At 51.3% G+C, this 20,104-nt stretch overlaps 1 protein-coding gene across 3 annotated transcripts; it reads left to right on the top strand.

Annotated features, from left to right (window-relative positions):
* Positions 1–1,521: 1,521 nt before the first annotated feature.
* Positions 1,522–14,086, top strand: LOC311191841 (uncharacterized protein C4orf54 homolog; the record flags this gene model as incomplete). Of its 3 annotated transcripts, none has more annotated exons than XR_014617310.1 (3): positions 1,522–5,883; positions 10,306–10,419; positions 12,585–14,086. XR_014617310.1 is itself a non-coding variant. In XM_084264138.1 (2 exons), the coding sequence occupies one exon, from the start codon at positions 1,522–1,524 to the stop codon at positions 5,872–5,874; it is 4,353 nt and encodes a 1,450-aa protein (XP_084120264.1). In that variant the 3' UTR covers positions 5,875–5,883; positions 10,306–14,086. The 3 variants fall into 3 exon arrangements, 1 of the variants encoding a protein (XP_084120264.1); XR_014617311.1 differs by having other exon boundaries at positions 11,800–14,086; XM_084264138.1 differs by having other exon boundaries at positions 10,306–14,086.
* Positions 14,087–20,104: the final 6,018 nt, after the last annotated feature.

Below are 20,104 nucleotides of genomic sequence, written 5' to 3'. Positions count from 1 at the left end.
TGGAGAAAGCCTCACCACACTTGACCTGACTTGCCCCAAACTCTCCAAGTATTGGAGGATGTGTCTTTCTGTTAAAATATCACCTGGCACTTTAGCAACAGTTTCTACACCGTCACTCTCCAGCCAAAGAAACTACTCCCTGTCCTTGTAGGGTACTAAGGTGGAGCTGCAGGGACCCTCACAAGCTGCTGTTTGGGCTCACCAAGGGAGGGAGGCCATTCTTCCCAGAGGCAGTGGGAACAAGGCAACCTTGTGGGGCAGATGGCAGCAGAGCTACAGGCGTAGGGTGAGGAACTGGAGCTACCTTGGAGCTGGGAGCACTGGGAAACCCTTGCTTCGATGTAGACAGTGCTGGGGAGAGGTCTGGGATAGCCTCTGATGCTTCTCTCAGTCCCTGCATCCTTGCAGTATCCCTGGCAGAGGTGCACACCATGCCCCCAGACCAGTGCATGCAGCTGTAGGGGCATAAATCCTGATAATTTCTTTCGGGTCTTCCACAACCCTCCCCTATGTAACATCCAGTGTTGCCAGCCCAAGTGTGCAGGTGCTTGTTTGTTTCTTTAGTTGTAAATTTAGGCTATCTGCATTGTATATCCGAGGGCTGCTTCTCGACATGACCCACTTTCATCCATTTCTCTTTCCCACTGTTGGCCTTTTGCTTCCATGGCTCTGGAGTGATTTTGTTGTGTCATCCTGGGGGATCGCTCAGTAAAGCCCTCAGCCACTACAGGTCGGGTGCAGAAATGCCTGTTAATAGGTCTCAGGTGCTGGTTATGTCTGGCGTTTCCTGGAAAAAGGCAGTTTGGGTCGCCAGGCTGGCTGCAAAGGCTCAGGGCCAAGCCAGCATCCACAGAGCCCCCTCTGCAACGCACCTCCTGCAAGTGGAGACACGGGGTGCAGGCGGGCAGTGTAAGAAAGAAAAAAGCTGCTTGTGGGACAAGGGTGCGTTTGGTGCAGGCAACCCTGTGCGCTCAGCCGGTGCCCTGGGAGCCGCCTCTTCCACCCGGTGACGGAGGGCGGCCGGCCGAAAAGCCGGGGCGGCAGCAGCATCTTTGCAGGCGGGGGTGGATCTCTCCTTCCAAGGGGCTGCCGGGCGCCTTTATTCCGGCAAACCACAGTCGTTTAAAATAGGATTTCGTTCAACCGGCGGTAAGTGACGCCGGCTCTATGTATAGTCCGCGTCTGGGACCGGACAAGTGACGCCTACCTCCGAAAAACACGGAGTGGCCAAGCCTGGCCCGGGTTTCCCTACAGGGCGACCGGTCGTCTCCACCTCGGCCGGCTGCGGTGCGGGGGGAGCCGAGCCCGGCCCGGCCCGGCCCGACCCCTCCGCCCCCCGGCGGTGATGCCCTCCCGGGCCGGGAGCCGGCGCGCCGGGTGGAGGAGGGGAGGGGAGGGAAGAGGAGGGCAGGGGTGGGCGGCCCGCTGCCCCCCCACACCCGTCCCCGCTGCGCTGCCCGTCCCTGCCGGCACGTGCCCGCCCGCCCCCTCGGGCCACTGCCGCGCCCCGACGGCCCCGGCATGGACGCGCCCGGCCAGCCGCCCGCCGGTCCCCGAGCCGGCCCCGAGGGCGAGGCGGCGGAACGGGGCTCGATCCCGGAGGCAGCCATCGCGGAGAAGGAGGCGGCGTACGTGGAGATCCGCGGCTCGCCCCGGGGTCCGGAGGAGAGCCGCCAGTCCCCCGAGCTGGCCCCCGCCGGCGGCGCAGAGCGAGCGGCCGGTCCCGCACAGGAAAGCCAAGCCGGCGGGACCGGCGATGTTGGCGGCTTGGAGAACGGCGAGCCGCCGGGCGGGGCTGCGGAGCCAGCATCCACGGACCGCGGGCGGGATCGCCCGCCTTCCCCGGGTGCGGCGGCTGCGGCGGGATGCGGCGTTGACTCCGGCCCCAGCTCCGGGGGCGCGGCAGGGAGCGGCCGGCCGCCGGAGTCGGGGGGCTGCCCGGAGTCTTCCTCCTCCTCCTGCCCTTCGCCGGTTATCAAGGCGGGTGGCTCTACCGCAGTGGGCGACCCGGTGTCGACGGAGGGCAAAACCTCCTCGTCCTCTTTCGGCTATGAAAGCGAGGAGGAAGAGGACGCGGGACGCAAGGCGGCCCCCGCCGGCACCCCCGTCGCCAGTGGCCGCGACGAGGCGCACTATATCAGCACGCAGGAGATCCAGCTGAGCGAGGTGGACCACGACATGGACTTTGACGCGGGGCTGGCCGCCCGCTGGGACTTCGAGGACAACAACGTGATCTACTCCTTCGTGGACTACGCCTCCTTCGGGAGCGACGAGACCCCGGGGGACACGCCGACCGAGGAGGAGGAGAATAGCTGCTACCTTAGCACAACCACCAGCGACCCTAACAACCAAACGGACAGCATCGATAACACCAGCAGCACCGAGATCGTCAGCCTGACTTCCGAACACGACACCCCCGGCGGGGAGAAACGCGCCAGCTCGGGGGAAAGCCCGTCCAAGCAGTCCGGCCGCCCCGGCGGGAGCCCGGCCGCCCAGCTTCTCCTATCAATCAAAGCCGCTTCCCGGGCTATAAATGAGTCTAGCAACGTGCGCGGAAAGCAAAACACTATTTACGCTGCCAAGCATGAAAGCGACATGAGCCTCCGCGTCCCCGCGGCTCCTGAACACAATGCGAGTTTAAAACCGGACGCGGGCCGCGACCACGCGAAAAAATTCATCGCGGTCCCGGCGCGGCTGCAGACCCGGTGCGGGGCGGCCAGGGCGGGGGAGCACTCGAGCGGCGCCTCCAGCGCTGTCAGCGAGCTGGACGATGCCGACAAAGAAGTGCGAAACCTGACGGCCAGGGCTTTCCGCAGCCTGGCGTACCCCTACTTCGACACCCTGCGCCCCGGCTCCCGCGCCTCCTCCGCCTCCCTGTCCGACAATGCGCTGGGCATCAATCGCTGGTCCACCTACCTGGACCTCAAGTGCGGCAGCCTGGGGCCGAGAGTCGAGCCCAGCCTGCTGCGCTCCGGTCGGTCGCAGACCAAAGCCCTCGAGTTCGTGGTCAGCAAGCTCGACGGGGAGATCGCCCACGTCGAGGCGCCGCGGCGGCTGCGGGCGGGCTCCCGGATAGTGACCCTGCTGGACCTGGGCGATGCCCCCGAGGCGGGCGGCGGGGAACCGGCGGCGGCGGAGGGCGGCGGGGGGGCGTCAAGCAAGAAGTCCAAGTTCGCCTCCAGCCTACTCAAAAATGTCATCTCCAAGAAGATGCAGCTGGAGCACGAGTTCAAGATGGAGCGGGGCGAGATCACTGACACATCCTACACCGGGCTGAACGCCGGACGGGAGCTGGAGCCCGGCGGCGGCGGCCGGGAGCGGCAACGGGAGGGCGGCGTGCAGCGGCAGAGCTCCCGGCACTCGGAGGGCGGCTCGGACAGCACCGCGGCGACGGCGGAGGAGGTGGGAGAGGGAGGCGGTGGCCGGTCGCCGGCCTCCAAGGCGTCGACACCCCGCGAGGGGACCCGCAGCCTGGACCGAGCGCTGTCCGAGGAGCTCTGCGAGGTGAAGCGCAGCGCCTCGGAGGCCATCAAGGCCACCTTCCTCCGCAGCCAGAACAGCGCTTTCAGGTCCTGGAAGGAGCGGGAGGCGGAGAGGAAGGAGGAAAGGGCGCCCGTCGGCAAGCTGAAGCTCTCCCCCAGGCGCGACTGGCGGGCCGACCTGGGAGAGATCTCCGCCGGCAAGTCCACAAAGATGTCCCGTCTGTTCGTCCCCGCCATCCAGCACACCGCCCGGGAGAAGGAGCCCGGCAAGCAGGCAACCAAGTGTGCCGCCGCCTCCTCGCCCCTCGCCGCCAAGCCTAAAGCCCCCGAAATCAAGATCAGCCTGGGCAGCCTGCAGCAGCCCCGGGACGCCGCTTTCAGCATCGCGCAGCTATTGACGCCGCAGATCGCGGGCCGGCCGCCGGAGGAGGGCAGGGGCCCGCAGCCCAAGCCCCCCAAGGCCGGCGAGGGCCCCGACAAGGTGCCGCAGTTCCTGGTGCGCGACGTGAGGGACGGCAAGCACAGAGCTCAGGGGCCCCTGCACCAGGTGCGGGACGTGCGGAAGCTCATCAAAAGCTCCTACAGCTGCGATTCGGGGGATAACAGCAGCGACAAGGGCAGCGTCGCCTCCGACCAGGGCGGCCAGGAGCAGAAACCCCGGCAGCAGCTGGTCATCGCCGGCGTCCCCAGGTCTCTCTCCCCCGTGGTCATCACCTGCCAGGCGGTCGGCAACGCCACAGCCAAGCCCACCGAGGCGGGGGCCAAGGCGGCGGGCAGGGTGCCGGCCTGCCCCCCGGACGGCACCGTCCTGGTGCACCGCACCTCGGGGAGGCTGCCGGTGGCCACCATCGCCCCGAACAAGAGCGACCCGCGCCAGCCGGCCGTGCTGAAGATCGTCTCCAAGTCCGCTGCGCCCTGGCGGCACCAGCCCCCGCCGCCGCCCGCCGAGAGGGGCCGGGGACCGGAGGAGGAACCGCGGGAGGAGGGCAAGGCGGCGCCGGTGCAAAACGCGTTGGAGAAGCTGACGGCGGCGGTGCGGAGCATGGAGGAGCTGTACAGCTTCAACAAGCGCGAATGGAAGCGCAAGAGCGATCCGCTGCCCATCACCGACAGCCACGTCCTCTCCCTCATCGCCAGCCAGGAGCGGGGCGCCGGGCCCCGGCCGACACCCGCCGCCGCTCCTCCCGCGCAGCCGCCGCCGTCGGATAAAGTGGAGGAGCCGTCGGGCAAGGGGTCGGGCGTCGAGAGGCTGCCCCACCGTCCCTCCAACAACTCCTCCGACAAGGTCTCAGCCAAGGCGGCCGCCTTCGAGAGCCTGGTCCGGCAGCGGCAGCGCGGCCCGCCGCCGGCCCGCGCGGAGCCCCCCGCCGCCCCCCGCGCCCTCCTCACCCTCCGCGGAGCCAGAGGAGCTGGAGCCCCCGCGCCGGTCAAGCCCCCCTCCGAGGGCGGCGTGCGGGGCCAGGCGGCGCCGCGCTCCTCCCGGTTGCCTGCGGGAGGCGGCGATGCGGAGCGCGGCCCGGACTGCGGGAACTACCTGGCCCTGCCGCTGAAGGCGGCCGCCGAGCCTGGCTCCCCTCCCTCGCCGGTGCCGGCGTCGGGGGCGGGCGGCGGCGTCCGCCCCAGCACGGTGTCGGCGGCAGCGGCGGCGGCGGCGCTGTGCGGCCTGCAGCCCTTCGGCACCGCCAAGCGCCCCGGTAGCCCCGGACCCCCGCCCGCCGAGGAGCCCCCCGCCGCTGCTCCGCAGCCCGCCGAGGGTCCGCCCGCCGCCCTCTACCGCCCGCCGCTGCCCTTCGCCGCCCTGCCCGGCGCCGCGGCGCCGCCGCTGCTCTGCTTCTCGCCCTCCATGCCCGCCGCGACGACGGCGGCCGAGCCCTTCCCGCAGACGCAGCGCAAGGTGCTGCTGGACGTGAGCACCGGGCAGTACTACCTGGTGGACACGCCGGTGCAGCAGCCTCTCAAGCGGCGCCTCTTCGACCCCGAGACTGGGCAGTACGTGGAGGTGCCGGTGCCCCAGCAGCCGGCCGTCGCCCCTGTCCCACTGCCCCTCTCGCCCCTGGCCCTCAACGCTGGAGCCTACGGTGCCACATACATGCTGTACCCTGGCCTGCTGCCCGCCGCCGCCATGCTGCCTGCTGGTGCCCTGCCACGCCCGCTGTCCCATCCGGGCAGTGATGCCAGTGCCCCAGCTGAGCCCAGCAGCCCGGCGGCAGAGGCAGCCTTCACTGAGAGCCCGTACTATGTGGCTACTGGCAAGGGGCCGCCACCACCGCAGAGTGGGGCAGCTGAGGCGAAGCCGGTCATCAGCATTACAGCACCAGCCACCGGCCCACGGATTGTTGCGCCTCCCTCCTTCGACGGCACCACCATGCGCTTTGTGGTGGAGCACCGGTGAAGAGCGCAGGTGAGTGGGTACAGGACATGGTGGTCAACAGTGGCAGCTAAGAGTTGACCAGGTTCTCCATCAAATGGGAGCTGTGCCACAGCATTCCCTCAAGGGGGGTAAGTAATAGGCCCAGGGGGCTGCAGGCAGGTCCTGACTAGGACTTAAAATATAGGCATAAAATAGAAGTGCAGAGGTTATGGATGCTTGCAGGTGTAGTTTGGTATTCTGCGGAGCAGGCAAATGCCCCCTTTTTCTTTGGCCCAGAGGCAGTTTTAGTAGATGTGTACCATAGTTGCTCATCACACAGCCTATATGTGTGCAGTCCCGTGGCTGGGGAGACCCCATCTCAGTGGCGTCTCCTAGCTCCAGGGAAGGGGAGTGCAGCTGGGCACCTCCTCTGGACCCACCTTGCAAGCCATGAAATGGCCCTTCAGCCTCCACAGAGCATCCCCCCTTCTCACCTCCCACCTCTTCTTCCCAAGGGAAGGTGAGCTCCCACCTCTCTGGCCTGAGCCTCTCTTTCTCCTCATCGTCAGGAAGAGTGGGAGAGGGGCCTGATGGGGACAAACTCTTATTTCAGGCCCTTCTTGCTAGTGGGATGAGGGAGCGGGATAATGTGGAGTACACCCTGATGTGGTACCCCAGTGCCATGGAGCTGCGGGCAGCAACAGCTGCCTGTGCTGCAGGAGGGCTTCAGTGGCACCTGTGGGCAACACTGCAAATTGTGATTTTGCGCAGCTACTACGAGCTTGGCTCATCACAGTCCCACCAGGGTCTGGTTACCTAAAGCTGTAACCCAGGGCCAGCCTCCAAATTCAGGGATGTGTGTGGGGGGGTGTTGAGTGCCTGTTCTGGAGCGAGGAGGAGAGCAAGGGCATGGGACTGGGCATACAGCACATGTCAAAACCAATGCGCAGGGTATCTTGCACAAAATAAACGAGGAACAACGACATTTTGTTTTAAAATACCTGAAATATTAAGAAAACGCCTTCAGGAGAGGTGTCAATGCTTCTTTTGCCCCTTGCATTGAAACACACAGCTCATCTTTATCAAGTGCAGCATTGGGCAGAGCTACCAAAACCTTTCCCAGCTTATTGAATACTTACAGTTTGTTCTTGATGCACATCAAGAAGAAAGAGAAATAGTGGCAGCAGTTGGAGGGTTTGGGTTTGTCACCAGTTTGCACCAAGTTTCGCTCGGCTGTGCACTTGAGGGAAAATTCTTTCTTCTGGTGTTTGGATTGTCTTATTTTGCCTCCATAGGTCTCTTAATTTGCATCCCCTACTACAATGCAGTAGCTTATTAGTTGAACAAAGCCTTACCGAAATGCTTTATATGCTTACTCCTTGCCTGCTTATAAACAGTTTATTTCCAAACCGTTATTCTTTTACCCTGGGTATAAATGAAGGTGTTTTCACTGCCCCTTGTGGGGTCTCTCAGGACAGGTGAGGTATCAATTTAAGTTGAACTCTGCCCTGCTACTTGAGACAATCCTGTCAGTAAAGCCTTGACAGAGCGGCTAGATAGAACAGCAGAAGGTGTTTTTCCATGTGGGATGTAGGCCGATTCAGACTGCTAGCACCGGGAGTCGGCTGCTTGTGAGATTTCAGTTTAGACACTCGCTGGTTTTGAAAAGGGTACTTCAGTCTTGCAGCTGCTGTCTAAACAAAAAGCCCTAGCTTCTTGATCTTACTTTGCTCTTTAACAGCGAAACCCATTGTACTCCCTGGTGTGATTTGCCCCTCATTTCCTGGGGTGGGGAGGGGGTTATCCTGCCATGCCATGTGGCTGGCTTCCCTGTAGTGCCTGGAGTATTGCTGTCCTGGATGATGCTCTCAGCAACTCACCCTTTCTAAGTGGCAGTGTTAACAACTGCGTCGATCCCCTGCTTTCTGTGTTACGTCAGAGCTCTACTGTTGCTCGCAGGTGCGAAAGCTACTGCAAAAGATCGGTGACACAGGAACTTTCCTACTCATTATGGAAGGTCATTCAGCAGTTTGAAGACTTCATTTCATCCTTCACCAGTAAGTGATGCCAAGGCAAATGCTGCTGCGATGAGGACAGGGAGGGATGCCCCCTCCGTGTGGAGGGGAGGTGGGTGTCCTGCCAGTGTGTGATGGCTGTGGTGTGAGGCTCTTTACTCAGCCTGTTCTGACAGTCAAGCAGATTGTTGGAACTGCGTGCTGGAAGACATACTTAGCTTGTCATCAGGCTTTGGGAATTCATGTAGCTCTCAGTGGAAAATAAGGTGTTTGCTGGAGGGAATCACATCTACAGCCTCCATCCTCTTTCCTGTTACTCTGTTGCTCCTTGTACCTACTCAGCATTTTCATTTACCTACATAACTTCCATGTCCTTGTGGACAATTTTTTCTCTTGTCTCTTTTATTTGCTTTTTTTAATGTTTTCCCTTCTTGCCCTATATCTCTCTTGTCTTTCTGATTAAATGTGTTTGCTTCGGGTACTTTTTGTCCTCTAAGAAGAGCAGGAGTGTAATTTCATATGAATCATTTTCCATTCCAATTGCTTTCACATGAGATCAGGATTTTTTTGATTGCAGTAATGCTGTGTAGATCCTAAAATGGTTCTTAAAATGGCTACATTTCATCACATGAGCATGGGTTTTGACTACAACACTGTCCTTTGGGTCCACTTTTTTTACTAGCCAAAATAAGCTGAATAAACCAAGCGCTTTCTTTCCACACTTGTCTTTTCCTTCCATGCTGCACATCCTCCCTTCTTTACTCTATTTTTTCCACATGTTCATTCACAAACCGCATCACCGTGTCCAGGACTGATCCATCTTGGTCTCTGTCACCTCTCGGAGATCAGCGTGATAGGGCTGACTTGAAGCTTTGGTGGTGGCATGATGCCCGTGGTGCTGTTGGCATTGAATCCTCTGCGTGTCTGCTGCTCTTCCAGCATTTCCTTCTGTGGCCAGGGCCCTTTCCTGCATAATCAGTGGGGTAAAATGGATCCTATACATTTTTAATATACAGTAAATATTAAAGAATACATGCATGTTTCCGAGACTTACTGCAAGGTCAAGATTCTCTCTCTTCTTCTTCACTCAGAGTAGTTGAAGAGCTTTTAGCCACGTAGTTCTTGCCTGCTGTGCTTCTTCCTTCACATGGAAAAAAGAAAAAAAGATGCTAATTTCCAGTTCTAGTAAACTTGCCTGTGTGTGATCCCTGGCAGCACTGACCCACGTGAGCAGACTGCTCAGCCGGGGCTCCTTCCCAGCCTGAACCACCAAAAACGTGTTTTCAACTGTTGTATCTGGTTCCACAATATATTCTGGGCAGATTCTGCCTTGTGTTAGGTAAATAAATTAGAAAATAACGTGTAGCAAAGTAGAGGGTAACTGTAGTAAATTGTACTGCCACTATTAGAAGGGTATTTCTAATGTGTGCCAATGCTGAAGCTGTCTTTTAGTTAACATGGGGCATTCGTTTTTGTGCTGAACATAGACTAAGTCAAATGCAGTTCTGTCACCAAAGTATGCAAATATACTGGTTAGCTGTGTTTCTTCCTGCCTGCCAGCAGACAATCTGTGCCTGCCTTTAAAAATTAATTTTGTGTGGATAGCATATATTAATGATTTTTTTAAAAGGCTCATAAATGTTTACACTATGTTTTAGTTGTGCACTATTCAGCAGAATGTATGTTCTACATTATTGTCAAAAAGTCAACTTACACTCAAATACACACTGCTACTAGGATTTACTCATGCTGATGCCTTTACTGAGAATTTAGCTAAGCCCCCCTCCAATTTGATTAGGAATTACAGGAATATTTATTTCTTCAGCATTTGATCTAGTAAATCAGGCTACCAATAGAAATAAGCATGAGCTTGTGTTCAAATTCACAGCTACTGGGGAAACGTCTAAATACAGCTTCACATTGATACCAGTGAAAGTTAAGCTTGAGCCTGGGATGTGTTCCTGGGCCAACATTAAAGTCTTAACTACATCAGTGTTGGAGCACATGGTTATGGGTTGTGTCACTTTTTCCTTATGTGCACCAGGCTGTGTGCTGTGTCCGTAAGTACTCAGGTCTTAAACTGATGGATCGCTTAAATCCCAGATGGATTGCTTTGCCCTCTTGTTACCTATGTATGTAGGGTTCCTCAGGACCAGTCCGTGGGGAGCTGCGGGGTTGTAAGGCACCACACGTCTTGAGTAGCAGGGATCAGTTCTGCTCAAAAAATAAGGCTGCCCAACCAGTGACTCCATTTAAAAAGTCGTGTGCTGTTGTCTGATTCTCATCGGGAGCTTAGGAAATTAACAGTAAGAATAGTGGGACATGGAAGGAGATGCTATGCACTTCTCTGAGTAGTAAAGATGGCTTTCTAAGAACTGGCTGTGGCAGCTCTCTAAGAATCTGCTTTTTATTAATGATGCTTTTATGTTTTCTTGTTGTTGTTGTTGTTCTTTTACAGGAAGAAGAATGATGCTCCTTTAATCTGAAGCACACTTGGTAACTCTAAACATGCAGCCTAAAAACTGTTTCTACAGTTTTCTCATTTTTTTGCTTCATCATACCAAACAAGTGTGTAAGTTTCTTGTTTTCTCCTACATACCCCCCAGTTTTGGAGTCTGCATACATTTAATTCTGTGAGCAGCACTAAGTTACTGCATTATTTTCTGCAAAGCTGTTTGTATGTTCAAGCTGATCTGCAGGCTTTAGGCACTGCCTCTGTCCTGGCAGCTAGCTGTAGTAGTGCTACTACAGCTGGTAGTAAAGCGCAGGGTGTAAATGCAGCGGTGCTCCAGTGTGGACCGATGCACAGCCGTATCCAGGTCCCTGGAACATGTTGTGATGATCCAGTACATTTCCTAAAAAAAAAAAAAATTAAAAAGAAAATAATAAAGCTCTCAGCACTCTCCCACTGCAGTACATGAGGGTCTTTCCCATAGGTTTTGGTGAGGATTTGCAACCAGGTATCTGTTTCGTACCCTGCAGCTCTGCACTTGGAATAGCAAGCAGAGAGATCTGTAGTGGTCAGGTTATCTTTAGTGTTTCTTTTTTGGCATGGCTCAAACCAGGTTGTGTACAAGCCAGAAAACACGTTTGATTGCTTTCCTTTCTCATTTGTTCCTCTATCAGTCCCTGTACTGAACATCACAAGTGTCCCTAACTGTGATGGTGTTTAACTACTGGAAAGCCAGAAACTGAATGTAATATTCTTGCATCCTGGCTCTAAAGGAGAGGATGGCATTTATTTTTCTTTAAGACTGCAGTCTACTCTTCCTTAAATTGCAACATTGCTGAAAACACAATCCTGGTGATTACCCTATGAGAGGAGTTTTTTAATGTTTCAGCTGCAAAAATGTGTGGTAATTTCATTAGCCATTGCTCAACAGGTTTATCTAAGGGCTACATCCACACTGTGTGTGTTCACTAAGAACGTATTTCTCCTTTGAACAAGAAAATATGCAATAAAGTTATTAAAAATGCAGTGACATGTATGTCCATCTACCAAACTTTGCTTAAAGGAAACTGATGACGCTGTTGCCAGTGACCAGTTTGTCTCAGTAATAGAGAATTGTTACCATGACAGAAAAACTAAGCTACGATAGTGCCTTTTCCCCACCCAAAATTTCGGTTCAGTGAAGCGCTTTGGAAAGCAAATAAATGTAAGATCAAGCCTAAGTTACTTGGCAGAAAGCTTTCCTGAGGTAACAGGCTGGGAATCTAAAATCTAAACACAAACCCCAAACATCTGCATTTGAGCATTTACCCACTCGCAGGACTTTCCTGTGCCTGTTCTCAAGGCTTCCTGCTGCTCGGGAAGTTTTGGGGTTTCGCATTCTTACAGAGAGCCCCAGTGTTTAATTGCCATGAGTAACTCTCAAGGTGCAGAAAACTCTGCTGCAGCTGCCTTTAACCATGCAGGTGAGATTGTGTTTCAATGTGATTTGCTTGTTTACAGGCACGAATTGAAATTACCTTCAGGATGAAATGCACTGCCAGTGCACGCAGGCAGCGAGTGGTTTTACATGTATCTTCTCATTTGCCCTCGTCATTGTGGAAATCTAATGACAAAATACTGTTCTAACCCCTTTTAAAATGCTTGGCGTGCCCAGCTAGAGCATATAGTGTGCAAACTCAATCCCTGCGCTCTTCGGTTGTACGGTCCACAGTTACAAGCCTTAACTTCCTACTAGGATTCAGGCTGAATGCCTCTTAAAGAAAACAAATGCCTCTTCACCCTTTTCCCGACTGCTAAGTGTGTAGATGTTACGACTAAAGTATCAGTGTGAAAAGAAGCAGTACTTCAGACTGCCGGACAGTGCAGGTACCAGAGTAGATGGTCCACTGTGACACACTCGTGCATGGTACGTACAGTATAATACTAGCATCTGCCTTTAAATATGTTTCTGACCTATGTTTCCTCATATGGGTGCTGGGAGCGAAGTTTCCTGTAGCAGTTTACAAGATACAGGTTTGCACACACAAACTCAGGGTTTACAGTTTCACCCGGTGTACTTGAAAGGAAAAAAAAATGCATAGGACACAAGTGCCCAGGATTTCAACATGTGTTTGTTGGTGGAAAAGTTTGCAGGGTTGGTTTTGCTTTTTAACTGTCTGTGGAGACAAAAGCAATGAAACAAGGCAATACCAACAGCTATTTATATTCTCAGGGGAGCTTTCTCCAGTGGGATGTGTCAATCCTAATGTCAAACAATGTTTGCTTAATTTTGTCTTTTACTAAAGAGACTCCGTGTTTGTGTCAAGGGGTCAGCTTTGCAAGGAGCTTCACTTCGCAGACACAGTCCAGCAAAGCCTTCATGTGCATCCCTGAGTTCAAATATCGAAGCTGATTCCTGGGAACTTCAATGGAAGCACAATCTTTTTTCTTTATTATTTTTCCACCTGACAATGCTTTGCTGAGCTTGGCCCAGAGCGCCGAGTGCCTTGCAGACCTGAGTCCCAGGTTCTTCACTTCATACTTATAAAACCAGAGCTCTGGGCGCTGAGTCTGGCCGGACCCAGCAGATAATGCCACAAAAGGTCACCAGACAAAAGGTCTGGTAATAATGGTGCTCCTCCTTGTATACCCCGTGGTGAATTTCTCCAGCTGAAGGGGTGATGTGTAACCACGTGTCTTGGGTTAGAGTCAAGCCCTCCTTGCCAGGGTTCACAAGCTGCTAGTATTATATATTTCACGGTGCAGTCATAGTACGTTACAGCTGAAATTCACTCCGTGTGCAAAGCAGGGCACAATCCTTGCACCACTCCAGTTCCCTCCCAGCCCTGCCATCGGGGTTCGGGGTCTGCAACAACCAGCCAGCTGCATCCATGTGTTTTAGGGCAGGATCCCATTAGAAGTTTGGGCGGGACTGGAGTGATGCACGGATATTGTGCTGGTCTTTTGCCGCAGGGTTGGTTTCACTCAGTTAACTTTAATCCTCGGTGAATCACTCAATGAATGATTTAAAATGTATTTATGGGTTGTGTGGTTGGTTTTGGTTTTTTTTTTCCCTTGTCTACATTCAAAGCTACCTTTACTCTCTAGTGTTGATGGCCAAAGTGTCATTCCTTACGCATATAAATTACCATTAACTTGTGGCTACCTGAGAACATACTTTAAAGTTGCTTGTGTTTTTTCACCCCTCTTTCTGTTCTTTTTTTCCTTCTTTTTTTTTTCCTCTTTTTTCTTTTTTCTCCCTTTTTTAAGATGTGGGTTATCAGTATAAAGATATTTAAAAGTGCAAATGTGAAGTAAGGATAATGATTGTTAAGAGGATGTGAGTATGTCTGATGAGAGAGCGGTGGGCTATGAAGCAAAGGGGAAAATGCCATGAACGCATTGTGTTGATTGTTGCCTGTGGGGGGAAAACATTGTTTTTTAAAAAAAAAAAAAAAATATATATATATATATATATATAACTGGAGAAAAATGGACTTTTTGAGCTGCTCTCAACGTAGATGACATTGTGGCAAGTGTGAAGTTGAAGCCCAAAGTGGTCCTGCTGTAGGATGCCGTCTGCCTGGGGTTGAAGGACAGCACAGGCACTCTGGGAGAGAGAGAATTTGCACTAGCAGCGTGTTGGAGGTTGGGAATGCTTCAGTACATCACAACCACCTGAGAGCAGACTCTGAAATTGCTGAGTACCAAAGTTTGTAACTGAATGAGTTAGCATTTGTATTATGTTGGGTTTTTTTTGAATGTTATGATAAATAAAATGTATTTTTCAGTAAAAGATGCGCTGCAAGTAAGTCTGTAGTTGGTTGTATGTTTGTGAAGTTGCCTTCACCATTGTGGAGAACAAGTGATAAGAGAGGTGTTACGTGGTTCAACATGTAAATGGTACCAGAAGAAAAGATTTCACCAGAGACCAGATCCAAAATCCCACACTCTGAGTCTCCCCAAGTCTGTCCCAGTGTTGCAAGTCTCTTTCCAACTTGATCTCACTGTTTATTCTGCCCTCTTAGGACAAAGGGAAGTTGGAGGCGTTGCTTCATTTGACTCTCCTTGGTTATTTTTTTCCCCCATGAGATACAACTTAAATGAAAAGAACTCCCCAGTTTCAGTGGACTAACTTTACCCAGTATATGGGTTTGGGTATCCAAAGAACTTTATGTTTGTGGTGTTCAGTCAGAGCAGCTGGTGGGGTGAATAAGCTCTTTCTGCCCATTCACTGTGTTATTTTCATTGTCTATTATTGTGATATAATCAAAACCAGGATCACTTTATTAGTGAGTAGCAGCATCACATGAATTATGGCTAGGAAAAACCTTTTACTGCCTTCATGTGTTCCTTCTACCCTAATGGAGACTGAGCAGCTTTCTGACGTTAGGTCAAGCCCAAGAGTTTAAAAAAGCACGAGTCAAACATCACAAAATGGCCTTGAAACCTAGATTCATTCTGCAGTTGTAAAAGAACACTTCACCACTTGGTTTTCAGTATGTAAGGGGCACGTTATAATGATCTTCCTTTTAATCATGTGCCCAAGATGCTTAAAGGAAAAGCGATTCCCACCTCATTTATCTGCAATACAAGATGACGGCACCTACCATGAATTTGCTGTGTCATTCCAAGTCATGGCGACGCATTCCTACCTTGCCAGAAGCACAGGTTTACTGGTGAAACAGTGGTTTGGTGTTTGTGGCATTCTCCCTCTCTCTCTTTTTGAATTCATTAGCATGGCATTTAGGATAGATGTCATCAGTGACTTCACTGACAGTGTATAGTTAGTGATACTTGCACAGAGATACAAACAGATCGATTAGCTGACCCAACAGACTTGAGAGGAATGACAATAGATGCAGAAAGGAAAAACTGGGGGATGGAGGGGGAATGAGCTGGGGAGAGCACAGCCACACGGGCTTTGCTCAACAGGAGCAATCTGGGTAGTTGCAGGACATCGAAGGATGACCAAACCAGAACCAAATGGACAGTGGGTGTGTAGAGCAGAGGGAAAGGTCTTAGATCACTTAGTTCAAACCCCAGGAGTCTGAAATTGCAAAGGGACCTGCAATTCTCAAGAGGAAAATCTGGGAACTGCACCTTTCCTTTGCTCCAAGATGAGCTGATGTCAGTGGACCTCTGTAACAAGCTCGTCACAGTACTGCTGGTCCCCCATGACAGAACACAGAATCACTAGGCTGGAAAAGACCATATCCCTGAGCACCTCATCTATCCGCCTTTTAAATTCACCCAGGGATACCTGGGCAGCCTGTTCCAGTGCTCGATAACTCTTTTGGTGAAGGGACATTTTAAGGTGAAAACTCTACAGAAGATTTCAAGAGTAAATGAGTAAATACACTTATAGACATGAACTGTAACCTTTCTTTTAGAGGCCCTGTCTTGTAGCCAGTGTTTTTCCAACAGCAATGCACCTCACGCTACAAGAATCCATGGAAATTAAAGTGAGACCTTACACAGGTGAAACACGCCTGGGATTTTCAGGGATTGGTGGAGAAAATCTTAGAAGTTTCTAAATAGTCTTTAAAACATCACTGCTAGGAATGCTGAGACCAAAAGGTAGAAATGCAGAACTTTTTGGCAGAGGGAGTGGAAACAAAGCAAAATGAGAGGCAGAAAAGTCCCTGATGTCAAGTTTTCCAGGATTAAACAAAGCAATTTAAATGGGCAGGGGGGTTGATTGGGGGTTTTTTAAGTTGCCATTTCCTTGGATTGTTGCTATGGAGAGCAAGTAATCCTCTTGCCAAACCCAAATGGTATCTCTTGTCTTTCCAGCTTTTTTACTTTTGAGGTAACTATCATCTAGGTACCAAATTTGAACCTGACGCTGCAGAATAGTGCCTGCCAGCCCAGCTCTGCCATTGCCCCTCTTTACATTGACCTCTGCTGGACAAGTTTCAAGTTGAAAATGTGGTTAAAAACCTTGCTCAACCAGGACTTGTGTTTATCTTACTATTTTTAACAAATCCTCACATGTTTGAAGGTACAGCTGCAGCATGCATTATATGGGTCTGTAACTCTTAAAATGTATCCAACTGCAGTTCCTTCTATACCATAGATGTAGTCTGTAAGTCAGCCTTGACTTCTTAAGTAACATATTCACTAGCAATCTGGGATAAGTATTTTAGAAGTCGTGGCCTGTGTGTTAACCCTAGTGCCTTTCACCAAGCATCGATTCATTTTATCGGAAGTAAAATAATTCAAATTATGATCTTGTTCCCACAGACAAAGGGAAAGGAAGGTGCTGTCAGCATGATTGCAGGCTGTTCTGAGTTTGTGCTGATTTAGAATCATAGAATCATAGAATGGTCTGGGTTGGAAGGGACTGCACGGATCACAGAGCTCCAACCCCCCTGCCACAGGCAGGGACACCAACCTCCAGGCCTGGATCTACACAAGGTTGCCCAGGGCCCCATCCAACCTGGCCTTGAACACTTCCAGGGATGGGGCATCCACCACCTCTCTGGGCAGCCTGTTCCAGCACCTTTACCACTCTCTCTGTAAAAAACTTCCCCCTAATATCTAATCTAAACCTTCCCTCCTTTAGCTTCAATCCATTCCCCCTTGTCTTGCCAGTGTCTACCCTTTTAAAAAGTTGATTCCCCTCCTGTTTGTATGTTCCCTTCAGGTACTGGAAGGCTGCAATGAGGTCCCCTCGCAGCCTTCTCTTCTCAAGGCTGAGCAAGCCCAGCTCCCCCAACCTCTCTTAATAGGGGAGGTGCTCCAGCCCTCTAATCATCTTGGTGGCCTCCTCTGAACCCTCTGCAACAGTTTTACATCTTTTTTGTATTGCAGGCCCCAGATCTGGACACAGGACTCCAGATGGGGCCTCACGAGGGCAGAGTAGAGAGGGAAAAATCTAAAATATAATTAGTACAAGGGATGAGCCTCACCCTGGGAAAACCACCTGCCTGATCATGGTGTCTCCCCTGCCAGGTAAGTACACCCATGCAACTCTGGTGTGAAGAGATGGGTGTTGGGCTCTTCACCAAAGCAACAGGTGAAGGGACCAATGACAAAGGGAAATGGACTCAAGCTGTGTCGGGAAGTTTCAGATTAGACATTAGGGAAAAATTCTTCACCAAAAGGGTTACCAGGCACTGGAGCAGGCAGCCCAGGGAGATGGTTGAGCCACCGACCCTGGGTGTATTTAAAAGATGGGTAGACGAGGTGCTCAGGGATATGGTGTAGTAGAGGACAAGTATGGTTGGACTCGATCTCAAAGGTCTTTTCCAACCTTGTGATTCCGTATCCATTATTGGTAGGAAAGAATTTTACCAGTAGTTACTTATGGTCAACCATTACAAAAACAGTGGTGTTTACTCCCCATATTTGTTAACCTATATACTGCACTGATGGCTTAATTCATAATCCTGTGAGGAGGTCTGCTTTCCAAACCATTGATCTTTGTATTTCCCTGTGCCTTCTGCAGCAGAGTATGTTTAGAAGTGGAATGGGAAACTGAATGCTGGTATTTTTATACATATATATATATATATATATATTTTTTTTTTAAATAGTATATGAAAAACGCTCTTTAAAAATTAGCACTCCTTCCAAGTTTAAGGGGGAAGTTTCAAAGTCCCTTTTGCAAGTGAGTTGGCTTTTGGATTTAGCTGGATTCTCATTGCTCTGTTCTTTCTGTGGCTTCTGATTAGAAAGGACTGAGTATTTGTTTGCTTCTTGAAGCTTCACATATGAATTGGTGTTTAATTGCTCCCATTGCTGATTATTTAAAAGTACATAGTAGCCATTAGTGAAGATGTGTGCTGCCTATTTGCGATTCACCCCGGTGGCTTTGACAAAGCTGATAGTGTTTTCACTTCAAATGCAGGCTCAAGCCATGTATTCATTTCACCTTATTTTTAGAAGACTGTCAGTTTTGTTGTTTCTGTAGCTATGGAGCCCACATAAGGAAGCTGTGGCCTTCCATTACCCAGCTGTTGGGCTAAACCCCTTCTGGAATGCCCATTATGTCCAGCTGTTGGGGTCAGATAGCTTCAGAAACAAGTGTATTGCTGTGATATCAGGGGGTATCCACGAGGACACGTACCACTTCTGAAGGAGCAATGCAGGCCTCAGAGGCACTGATTTAGTTTCAAGGGATGTTATCAAAGCTATGGAAGCCCAAAAGTGCCCTTACAGGCTGGTTGTCCCATTCTCAAAGGCCGTTTTTCAACAGTGCAGGTGGGCACACGATTTCCCTCAACTACCCGTGCCGGGGCTTGATGAGTAAATAAAAAAGCAGAAGACACAGGCCAGTATCACTGCAAGACTTGAGGGATTTATGTGCATTTCATGTGAAACAGAAGCACGCCTGGTGGTGTTGGCCAGGTACCTGGCAATAGCCAGATTGTCTTTTGGAATCAGAAAGCATTTTACATCAGGCTTTTAAAAAGGGGGAACCCATGTTAAACTATCTTTATGTGGCCAAGGGCCCTGTTTTACAGGCCCTGTTTTACACTTTCAGAAGGTTCTTAGGTTTGATAAATTTGAGAGGGGGCAACCCTTGCTGTGAGATTGCTGATGTCAGACACAGATCAAGCAAAAGCAAATTCCATTATCTATAACTTTTGTATTCTGATTCTGGGCTGTGAAGTCATGGGCAAGCCTGGCAGACTGTTGATGCAAATTAGAATGCAAAGTTGAGGTCATCATCTGTTGATATCTCAATTATCTACAAGCAAAACAGTGATGATAGCTATTTCTTTGTGCCTCTGTCCACGTTCTATATTTAGGATGTGAGATCACTGCAGGAGGAGACTGGTTCTTTCTAGGTGTGGGAACACTTAGCTTTGATCTTATTTTTATTTTGTACATCACAAATAGCAAGTAGTAATAAATGCAAAAGCTTGCCTTCAGTTTCAGTTCCTAAAACAATAGTGGAGGTATCAAACAGGGTCTGCAAAACAGGGGGTGCCGACTTTAAGCATGCATATTGAGGGGAAGAGACAGCTTTGTGGGAGCCTTGCTGAAAGAAGGGCTATGTTTGGGGAGAAGGAGAGGAGGTCTGGGAGGGAGGAAGGAGAGACTGCCTCTCATTGAGGGAGGAGGAGTGTCTGGGGATGGGGTGTTGTGTAAAATCTGCAGCAGAGGAGTGAAAGGGGGCATTTAAGGCAGAGGAGCAGGTTTGCTGGCAGTGCCGGCCACGTTATTTTACAGGGTAGCATCACTGCCAGCACTATTGGTATTGCTTTCCCCTTAACTCATCACTGGTAAGTGTTGATACATAAGAGGAGCGACTAGGTCTTACCTCTCCTCTGGGCAGAGTTTTTGGGCAGGCATGTCCAGCACATGATGGATGCAATCTGCTTGGGGCCTACACCACCCTCCAGAGATGCCTCAGTCTCCTGACTAGAAGGGGAGCTCAGGACAAGTCAGCGTCCAACTTACATTCTTGGTTCCCATGTGCAGGTGAATTAACTGGCTCCTCTTGCTCCTGTCAGCCCCATGCCTCCCCCCACAAGAGGCTTTCCCAACCCAGAAGGTAAGAGACAAAAAACAAGACTGGAAGCAAAGCGGCTTTCTCACACTGTGTTTTTACCTGCTTTATTTATGCTTTGACTATGTACGTCAGCATTTTCAAGAAAGACAACAAGCAGATTGTTTCATCCCATTGATAGTTTGATTTTTGCAGATTTCTGCACTCTTTTTTACAAGTCCCAAGAATTTGGAAATTTTTTTATTCTTGCAATACTTTTATTTTTTTGTCCATAACAATCTCTGAATTTTTCCTGCCTGATTTTTGGGGGATTGGGGGTGGGGTGTTTGTTGTCTTGGTTTTGGTTTTTTTGAAAAACAATTG

Source organism: Gallinula chloropus (genome assembly GCF_964237585.1).
Source record: "Gallinula chloropus genome assembly, chromosome: 4".
NCBI lineage: Eukaryota > Metazoa > Chordata > Aves > Gruiformes > Rallidae > Gallinula > Gallinula chloropus.
This window is presented reverse-complemented; position numbering and strand designations above follow the sequence as displayed.